The 9,909-nt window shown below is 47.7% G+C and overlaps 2 protein-coding genes across 4 annotated transcripts; both read left to right on the top strand.

Annotated features, from left to right (window-relative positions):
* Positions 1-1,357: 1,357 nt before the first annotated feature.
* LOC127295195 (pentatricopeptide repeat-containing protein At4g14850) lies at positions 1,358-6,606 on the top strand. Of its 3 annotated transcripts, none has more exons than XR_007847601.2 (3): positions 1,358-3,017; positions 3,701-4,238; positions 5,744-6,606. XR_007847601.2 is itself a non-coding variant. In XM_051325095.1 (2 exons), the coding sequence occupies exons 1-2, from the start codon at positions 1,408-1,410 to the stop codon at positions 4,164-4,166; spliced, it is 2,076 nt and encodes a 691-aa protein (XP_051181055.1). In that variant the 5' UTR covers positions 1,358-1,407; the 3' UTR covers positions 4,167-4,476. The 3 variants fall into 3 exon arrangements, 1 of the variants encoding a protein (XP_051181055.1); XR_007847602.2 differs by having other exon boundaries at positions 5,761-6,606; XM_051325095.1 differs by lacking the exon at positions 5,744-6,606 and having other exon boundaries at positions 3,701-4,476.
* Positions 6,607-7,946: 1,340 nt separating this feature from the next.
* LOC127295193 (serpin-ZXA) lies at positions 7,947-9,431 on the top strand. Its single transcript, XM_051325094.1, has 2 exons — positions 7,947-8,499; positions 8,615-9,431. Exons 1-2 carry the CDS (start codon positions 7,978-7,980, stop codon positions 9,404-9,406), a joined length of 1,314 nt encoding a protein of 437 aa, XP_051181054.1. The 5' UTR covers positions 7,947-7,977; the 3' UTR covers positions 9,407-9,431.
* Positions 9,432-9,909: the final 478 nt, after the last annotated feature.

Below are 9,909 nucleotides of genomic sequence, written 5' to 3' on the forward strand. Positions count from 1 at the left end.
CTGTCACATGGCAAGAGCAAAATACACAAATGAAGACATAAGACAATCAATTTTGGTATCAATTTTTCATGATGGAGAAGTAGTGAGGAATCCCACACACTCAAAAAACAACACTCAATCACGACTCCACAAACCGCTCCTATGGTGGACAGAATGGGACACATGCCACGGAAAATCGCCCCCATCTCAGATCTCCGATGCTTCAAACTAGGCTCAAATCATCAAGTTATGGAGCATCCACACAGTCAAAATGCCTAGCGAATTCAAACGCCCGCTCGAATCGGGAACCCTAACACGCGAAGAAGCAAATCGACGCAAGCTTGGCGACATGTCTGTGCAGACGACAGCGTACCTGATTCGGCCAGACACGTACGACGACGGTGACGGGGACGGCGGCGGCGAGGGGGAGGCGACGGTGACGGGGAAGGCGACGGCGACGGCGAGCTCGCCGACCGCCTTGAGCGTGGAAGGGGAATGCTTATCTCGACCGCTCCGCGGAAGGCGAATGCTTCTCCATTGAAAATGAAACGCCGACAAAAAAAAGGACAGGCCCAGATAGGCAGACAAAGCCCAACCGATATGCGTAACGGACAACCCAAACAAAGAAAGACAGAGACTTTGACCAGCGCGAATCTTAAAGCAGGCAAAACCTATACACCGACCAGGTCGGTGCCTACCGGCCACCGCACACCCCCTGGTCGGGTATGGGCCAGGCCATTTGGGTCTGTTTAGCCTGTGTAGTTCTTTTTTGCTTTATCTTTTTTATTTTCTGGTTTCTTTTTCTATTTTCTTTTCTATTTTCTGTTTTCGGTTTTGTTTATATTTTTTCAGATTCGAAAATTTTAATTTTTAAAAATTGTTTAAATTGAGAAAAATGTTTAAATTTAAAACCGTTCAAATCTGAAAACCGTTCAAATTTGAAAATCGTTCAAATTTGAAAACAGTTCAAATATGAATTTTGTTCAAATTCAAAAATTGTTGAAATTTTAAAATGTTCAAATTTAAAATTTGTTCGATTTTAAAAAATGTTCAAATTTAAAATTTGTTCAAATTTAAAATTTATTCAAGTTTAAAATTTGTTCACATCGAAAATTGTTCAAATTAGAAAATTATTCAAATTAAAAAATTAAAAAATTGTTCACATCCGTATGTGGGCCTGGCCCAGAAGGCAGTTGGGGTGTGCGGTGCCCGTTTGCCACCGACCTGCTCGGTAGCGAGCAGCCCCCCTTAAAGCAGGATCCAACGTCCGAAAAAATGGACTGAGACACCTGAGACATAGCAAATCCGAATTTACGAATGTAGTGTTTTTTTTACCAGTACATTTTTGTTTAGAAAAAGGAAACGATAGTATTGGGACCGAGGTTTCGAACACGCTCAACGCCTAACTCGGAGAACGCCCGCGCAGAAATGCGCCCGGGAGCCGCGGCCATGGCGGCCGACCCGCAGCTCCTTGCTGCTGCGGTCGAGGCCGCGATCGCGTCGCGCTCCCCTCTCCTCGGCCGCGCCGCGCACGCGCGCGCCCTCAGGCTGCTTTCGCCGGAGCTTCCGCCCTTCATCTGCGCGCACCTTGTCAACCTCTACTCGAAGCTCGATCTCCCGGCGGCCGCCGCCTCCGCGCTCGCCTCCGACCCCAGCCCCACGGTCGTTTCCTTCACCGCCTTCATCTCCGGCGCCGCGCAGCACGCGCGCCCGCTCCCCGCACTTTCCGCCTTCGCCGCCATGCTCCGCCTCGGCATCCGTCCCAACGACTTCACCTTCCCCTCCGCCTTCAAGGCCGCTGCCTCCGCGCCTCCTCGCTCCGACGTCGGTCCACAGATACACGCGCTCGCGCTTAGGGTCGGCTACCTCCCCGTCGACCCCTTTGTCTCATGTGCCGCGCTGGACATGTACTTCAAGACCGGCCGCCTCGGGCTGGCTCACCGCCTGTTCGAGGAAATGCCTAACAGAAACGTGGTGGCGTGGAATGCGGTGATGACCAACGCCGTGCTCGATGGGCGGCCCTTCGAGACGATCCAAGCTTACTTTGGGCTCAGGGAGGCTGGTGGGATGCCAAATGTCGTCTCGGTATGTGCCTTCTTCAACGCGTGTGCCGGAGCGATGCTCCTGTTGCTTGGGGACCAATTCCATGGGCTCGTGGTGAAGTGCGGGTTTGACATGGATGTCTCAGTGTCGAATGCGATGGTTGATTTCTATGGGAAGTGCCGATGTGCGGACAAGGCAAGGATGGTGTTCGATGCGATGAGAGTCAGGAATAGTGTGTCCTGGTGTTCCATGGTTGTTGCATATGCACATCACGGGGCAGAGGAGGATGCCTTTGCAGTGTACCTGGGTGCCAGGAGTGCTGGGGAAGAGCCGACTGACTTCATGGTCTCCAGCGTGCTTACTACCTGCGCCGGCCTGCTAGGCCTTGACCTTGGCCGTGCTCTGCATGCAGTTGCTGTACGCTCTTGCATTGATGCAAACATTTTTGTTGCAAGTGCATTAGTTGACATGTATGGGAAGTGCGGGGGTGTTGAAGATGCGGAACATGTTTTTTTGAATATGCCACAGCGAAATCTTGTCACATGGAATGCGATGATTGGAGGGTATGCTCACATAGGGAATGCTACGAATGCACTGGCGGTATTCAATGATATGATAACAAGTGGAGAAACACCACCTAATTACATCACACTTGTAAATGTGATCACAGCCTGCAGTAGAGGAGGTTTGACAAAGGAAGGGTATGAGTTGTTTGAGACAATGAAGGAGAGGTTTGGGATAGAACCACGGACTGAGCACTATGCCTGTGTGGTTGACTTGCTTGGGCGTGCAGGAATGGAAGAGCGAGCTTATGAGATTATACAGAGGATGCCAATGAGGCCTTCCATTTCTCTGTGGGGAGCACTACTTGGGGCATGCAAGATGCATGGGAAGACGGAGTTGGGAAGGATTGCTGCTGAGAGGTTGTTTGAACTTGACCCCAAGGACTCTGGCAACCACGTGCTTCTATCAAACATGCTCGCATCAGCTGGCAGGTAGAAATAACTACCTTACTCATACTAAATTTCTTTTAGGTGCTCTTGGTGGCATGGATGCCATGGCAAATACTGACATACTCCCTCTGTTCCAAAATAATTGAAGTTCTAGTTTTGTCATAAGTCAAACTACTTCAAGTTTGACCAAATTTAAGAAAAATATGTGAACATCTAGAACACCAATTTAGGTTTTATTATATTCATCATACATTGAATTCTCATACTATATAGATTGGATGTTGTAAATATCTGTGGTATATTCAGGTGCAGCAGGAATAGGATCACTGTAATCAACCATTCATCAAACAATTTTACATTATAAGTCTTAAAGGAGTGGTACCACTGAAAGTTTTATCTATGGCATCAGATAAGGTTAGAGTCTCACAGTTTGAACCAACTCAAGCCACACACACCCATAAAATCTATCATTTAACACATCTCCTAAAAGTGAGCTTAAGCTCATTACCTTTACATACATCTGTTACTTTCACATGTTAACCAAAGCACTATGTTGCAAAAATAAGAAAATAATATTTCAATATCCTTTAAGACATCTGATGATATATATGCCAAATCCATATTATGGCACTCTTTGGAACGGAACTTGGCCTTACAATAAATGTACCACCACGCAATTCATGCTATTGATATAATGTATCTTATTATCTTCTGAACTTGTCCAGGTGGGCAGAAGCAACTTATGTAAGGAAGGAGATGAAAGATGTCGGAATCAAGAAAGACCCAGGGTGTAGCTGGATCACTTGGAAAAATGTTGTGCATGTTTTTCATGCCAAGGATACAAAACATGAGATGAATAATGAGATCCGGGCATTACTAGCCAAGCTCAAAAGGCAAATGCAAGCTTCTGGGTACATGGCAGACACACAGTATTCACTTTATGATCTTGAGGAAGAAGAAAAAGAATCAGAGGTGTTCCAACATAGTGAGAAGCTTGCTGTGGCCTTTGGACTCATTCACATACCGCCTGGTGTACCTATAAGGATCACAAAGAACTTGAGAATATGTGTGGATTGCCACCGAGCTTTCAAGTTTATATCTGGTATTGTTGGTAGGGAGATAATTGTGAGAGACAATAATAGGTTTCATCGCTTCAAACAATATGAGTGTTCATGCAAGGATTATTGGTGAAAGTTCTGTCCATGTGGTACACATATTCTTTTGCCATCCCTAGAATCAGTTCTGAAAAGATAAAAGGAAAAGGTATATAAATTATCCCTCCAGAAGGATGATATTTTAGCTTACTTTGTTCTTTATTGTATATTACTCGAAGTCCTTCGTTCGAACTTTCAAATGAGTAGAAGTGTACAAGTCATGTGTGCACTAGGTCACAGTGTTACGTCAAATATCCGACATTGCTGCAATAGAACGCTATCAAGCTACCTAAGCTCATTTTTGTATTATTGTTATAATTGCAGCAGTGAAAGAACTATTTGGACAAGAGTGAATTGCATCCACAGTCCTTAAACTATCTGACAGTCTTCAAAACTGCTACCAAACTCAGAAGTGCACCAATACAGTCCTTATACTTGCTAAAGGGGTTCACCTACAGTCTTAATCAGCTCCCCCCTATTTCGGTGATGTGTCACAGTATCTGACAGCCGGAGCCCGCCAGAACCAGACAGGAGGTGTATGTAGTCATTCTAATTTGTTACTTCAGATAAAAAACCTCGACTCTCTCTCAAAAAGTACTGCTGTTGCAACTCAAATTTCTTGAACCCATCATCATCACCTACCTCAAGAAGTACTCCAGCAAGACCATTACCCTCCCACCCAACCCTGCTCCCACATCAAGCGGATACCGCCGCGACCGGCTTTGGCAAAGAGCCCATGCCCTATGATGGTGGCGTGGGGAGTGGCTCGACACACTGCACCTGATGAAGTTATCGTCGTATGGTGAAACACAAGTTGGAGGTTGGAGGTGGCTAATAAGGCGATCTCAGGGCTGCTCGATGTGGTGGTCAAGTATCCCACCAACTCGCACTACGGCGTGCTGGGTTGTCGAACAATGCCAGCAATGGAGTCCAGGAGGACAGCAATGTTGATGGTGCCGTGCACTGTGATGACGATGGCATGAGAAAAAAGGGGGGGGGGGGGGGGGGGGGGGGGCGATGAGAATGCGTGCAATATGTTCATTCAATTGGCTCGTAGGCTCAATCTTCTGATCAGAGAGTGACCATGTTTCCGCAATTTTATCGAGTTCATCTATAATCAATGACAGCCGTTATTTTTGTTTTCTATATATGCCACTGGTATGTAACGCCATCCTCTGACGCCGCAAAGCACAAGTTCTAACGTTCCTGGATGGGAGTTTGATCAGCCACCGGTCTACTCCAAGTTTTTTAAAATATGTCTGCAAAACCCTCAGGATGCAGCCATCCGAGTTCGATCTTGAAAGGATGGTGCCGATCATTAAGACTTGCATCCACAAAGTCTCCTGTAATACCTGGGATCTCAACTTGGATAATAACAGCAGGGATGCACTTTTGTCTCCCCAACTTTGGTCCAACTCTCTGGCTCCCTTGGATTACACCCAAAAATGAGCTTGGGTTTGAATAGATAGTTCTGAAAATTTCTTTGTTTGAAACTGTTTGATAAGGTTCTCAACGCAGCTGAATGTGCGTAGAATATTACGGATACCTTACTGCTCCTTGTGTGTTGTTTGCGAGTTGACATAAATATTTGACGGACAACTGACCGCTCTTCAGTTTTGTGTTTCAAGTAGTACATATGGTGGCATCTACAGAATTTGTTGATTTCGGTAATACGTTGCTGTTTATATATCAATTTCGATTGAAAGCAAGGAGGGGAGCCTGTGCGACACACTTGGCAGGACATCTGGGGGGAGTTGTCAACTGGAGGGGTGGCATCCGCCCAGCAGCTCCATGGCCATCTTCTTCCCTTGGACTCCATTCGCTCTAAGAATTTGAGCAGTTACTTCTTTGTATCCTTCTGCACACCTCCAACATGTCTGAACGTTATCAGTGTTTGTTGTCTATTCTGGGAACATTAAACAAAGTTAGAATATTTCAGTGCTGGAATGGGGATTTCTGGCCTGCATGGCAGCAGGTGTAGCATACATAAAGAATTGGTATTATTTCTCACCTTCTGCTTCGAATTGCATATTTACAACTTTAGTGCCTTTATTCTATTTCCTATGTTTCAATTCACATCAACACAGGAAAACTTGAACAGGGTAAAAACAAAAGGCTGGCTGGTTTCACATATTTGTTCCTTCAGTATCACTTATAAAGTAATCATACATTTCATCATCCAAGACTCCTGCTAGAAGGCACTATTTCTCTTGATGGTAATCCACCTAGTCATCCGTTCAAGGCTCCTCTTAATTTTACATACTTCAAGGGGATCTAGACTCCGAATCTCATCTATGTGAAAGGAAATTATTTATATTTGGTTAGTGTAGGTTGATAAAGCATTAGGCACCTTGACTGAAACTCTCACACCATTTTATTTTTATTTTTTGAGGAAATAGTGTGATCATCAAGCTCTTACAATTTAGCTGTGTTTCTAACAAGTTTGGCCTAATATAGTTAGTACGATTGTTTGTATGTGTGCACACATGAAAAAATAACATTGTAGTTGTTATATTTGTTTTATTGATACTGCAGAGAAGGAGTTCAGTTGATAAATTACAAGGGTGGGAGTTGGGTGAGACTCTGAGAGTATGCGATTGTATAAAAAAAGGGTGTAGCCAGTGCGAAAAAGCTTCGACACATTGTGGGGTCTGTGGAAGGGAATTTCTAGGCAGTCTTTCCCTTGCGATTGTATAGTTCCAACAAATTGAAAAGAGTGCATGTTAGGTGTAGTCACTTCAAGCTCTATGACCTAGTGATATTACGCCCTCATAGCAGAGTAAAGTAGCAATTATCGGCAGTAGACTTGTTAGATTTTTCCTACACTTGTTGGATTCTGCAATCAGCTATGTTTTGTGATATTTGCTTGTCAAAGAATAGCTGCTTTATACTATGAGTCTGAGTGTACGCTGCATCTCAATCAGGGTAGAAGATAGTGCTTAGTGCACACTAACCAATATGAGCAGCTGTAGTTACCTTCTACTCTGAAGCTTTATTCGAAATTGTCAAACACTAGAGTGTATCTTCCATATTCAAGAAAAAAGATGTTTTGTAAGGGTTTCATATACTTATAAAAAACATATGCCGTTGCCTTGTTGCTGTCTGTATATTTTTTCAGATGCTGGTTTGCGGTCGGCTGTGAACATATGTGGTTTCAGTTACACTTATTATAGACATCCAGCTTCAGCAATTGAAAGAATGCATTAGTCCCTGCAATGCTAGCTTCAGACATTCAGTGATGGGTGTCAAAAATAAAGAGGACCCTTATCTGTTCCAGTATGTTTACAGTACTGATGTTTTATGATTTGCCCTCATGGAATATACATTATTACAAACTCCTCTTGAGGACGCTCATCTGTTCCTCAGTGAGTACCCACCCTGGTTTAGACTTGTTTTTTCCTAAAAGATGTATGGATTCAACGTATATTTCCAGACAAAATCATGCTTGTTGTTCCAACTCATAACACATTTACTAGATGAATGAAAAGGAAGAGACGCAGCGTACAAACACTTGGAATTTGGAAGACCGCCCTTTTGGTTGGTCTGAAGTGCCACCCAGGACGAGAATGACCGGAGGGTCAGATGGTTAGCTCGAGTTGGTGGCTGCCCCGCAACCCGGGTTCGAATCTCCTCGAACGCGGAATTGTGGCTCATTTAGCTTCTTCTATAAGAATATGCCCTAGGTGCTAGTGCCCATGGGTCGCGTTTTTTTTTCGAAGTGCCACCCAGGACGAGCGGGAGCGGGCTCAAGTTTCTGGCCGATGTTTTGGTACAGTTTGCTGGGCCAACAAAATCCACCCGGACACCGTCCCCGTCTTCCTTCCCTGGTTACGCACCGCCACGCGCCGATGACGTCACCCAAGCTTCCCTGCGTCCCCCTCCTTCTCGCGCTCGCCGCCTCCGTCACCGCGACGCTGTTGTACGGTGCCGGACTCAGCGTCACGGATCTCCACCCCGTAGCGCGCCCAGCCATGGCCGCCGCAGTCCGCGACGGGCAGACTGCCCTCGCGCTCCGCCTCGCCAAGCATCTCGCGCCGGCAAGCGGCAACTCCTCCGCCAAGGGCAACGTCGCCTTCTCTCCGGCCTCCATCCACGCGGCGCTCTCCCTCGTGTCCGCGGGGGCGCGCGGGGCCACGCTCGACCAGCTGCTCGCCTTCCTCGGGGCGCCCTCGTCCGCGGGCCTCGCCGACTTCGGCCGACACGTCCTCTACCAGGTCCTGGGCGATCGGGCGGCTTCAGGCGGGCCGAGCGTCCTCTTCAGCGGCGGCATCTGGGTCGAGGCCTCGCGCGGCGGAATCAGCAGGGCCTTCCGGGACGTCGCGGATCAGTGCTACAATTCCGTGGCCCGCGTCGTGAGCTTCGCCGACAAGGTTTGCTAATTAGCACTAGATAGATCCGCTTGCTTGTCTGTTGTTCATGCTGCACAATTTCGCATCGATTTTCCTTCTACGTCTCTGACAACAAAATCGATGGTGATTTGTGAAGCCGGTGGAAGTGGCGGAGGCGATCAACAGCTGGGTGAGGACGGCCACGAACAACCTCATCGACTCCATCGTCTCCGCCAGCGACATCACCCCCAACACCGACCTCGTGCTCGCCAACGCCGTCTACTTCAAGGCCAAGTGGCTCCACCCGTTCCAAGCCCGCCGCACGGGGCCGGCCACGTTCCACCGGCTCGACGGCACCCGTGTCGACGCGCAGTTCATGTCCCAGACCATGTACGGCGTGCACTACGCCTCCTCCGTCGACGGCTTCAAGGTCCTCAAGCTCCCCTACAAGCATGGCTCTGCCGCAGACGACACGCACTACTCCATGTACATCTTCCTCCCGGACGACCGCCAGGGGTTCGCCGGCATGGTGGACGCCATCACCGCAGGGCCGGAGTACCTCTACAGTGTCCTACCCAAGACGGCCAATAAGTCGACCGTCCTCACGGTTACGCTGCCCAAATTCGAGACAAGCTTCGACTGGGACCTGGGCGACGACCTCCGTCTCATGGGGCTCTCGCTGCCATTCTCGCCCGAGTCGGCTGACCTGCGGGGCATCTTCCACAAGAACCACTCCACTTACCTCAGCAAGGTTCTGCACAAGGCAGTCGTCAAGGTGGACGAAGATGGGACGGAGGCGGCCGCGGCCACAGTGGTGTTGATGAAGGGTGCTGGAAGGAAGCCACCGACCCAGTTCGTCGCTGATCATCCCTTCACTTTCTTCATCATGGAGGAGCGGTCAGGGGTGATCGTCTTCGCCGGCCATGTACTTGATCCCACCAACAGATAAGCATCCAAATTGTAGAAACAAACTTCAGGCTTTGCATTGCTAGCTGCTTTTGCGATGCAGCCACCGGTACAGTTCGTCGCTGACCATCCATTCAGTTTAGTCATCATGGAGGAGCGGTCAAGACAGGGGTAATCGTGTTCGTCGGCCATGTCCTTGATCCCACCAACTGATCAGCATCCACATTATAGAAACTTCCATGTCAAAAAGCGATTCTATAAACTTCAGGCATTGGCTATTTGCTTGGATTTTATCATCTCATGGTGCTATTTGCGATAATCTTGGAAAGACCACTACTAAAGTGCGACGATGGTAGCACCATGGCTAGCACGACTGACTGAATCAATCAATCCGCTATGTACTTGGCCAGCCGGGGGAAGAGACCACTTGTGCTGCACCACCTAGCTAGGCCTTCTCCCTCCTTGAACAAATTACTGTTTCCAGTCAAAGACTTGCTTTGCTATCTGAAGTTGGTACGAACGACAGGGGTTCACATGGTTTCTTTT

Source organism: Lolium perenne, chromosome 4, assembly GCF_019359855.2.
Source record: "Lolium perenne isolate Kyuss_39 chromosome 4, Kyuss_2.0, whole genome shotgun sequence".
In the NCBI taxonomy this organism is placed as follows: Eukaryota; Viridiplantae; Streptophyta; class Magnoliopsida; order Poales; family Poaceae; genus Lolium; species Lolium perenne.

Coding starts and splice junctions, on each gene's coding strand:
- LOC127295195 (XM_051325095.1), top strand. CDS start 1,408: ATGCGCCCGGGAGCCGCGGCCATGGCGGCCGACCCGCAGCTCCTTGCT. Junction 3,018..3,700: donor ATGCTCGCATCAGCTGGCAG/GTAGAAATAACT, acceptor GAACTTGTCCAG/GTGGGCAGAAGCAACTTATG.
- LOC127295193 (XM_051325094.1), top strand. CDS start 7,978: ATGACGTCACCCAAGCTTCCCTGCGTCCCCCTCCTTCTCGCGCTCGCC. Junction 8,500..8,614: donor TCGTGAGCTTCGCCGACAAG/GTTTGCTAATTA, acceptor TGATTTGTGAAG/CCGGTGGAAGTGGCGGAGGC.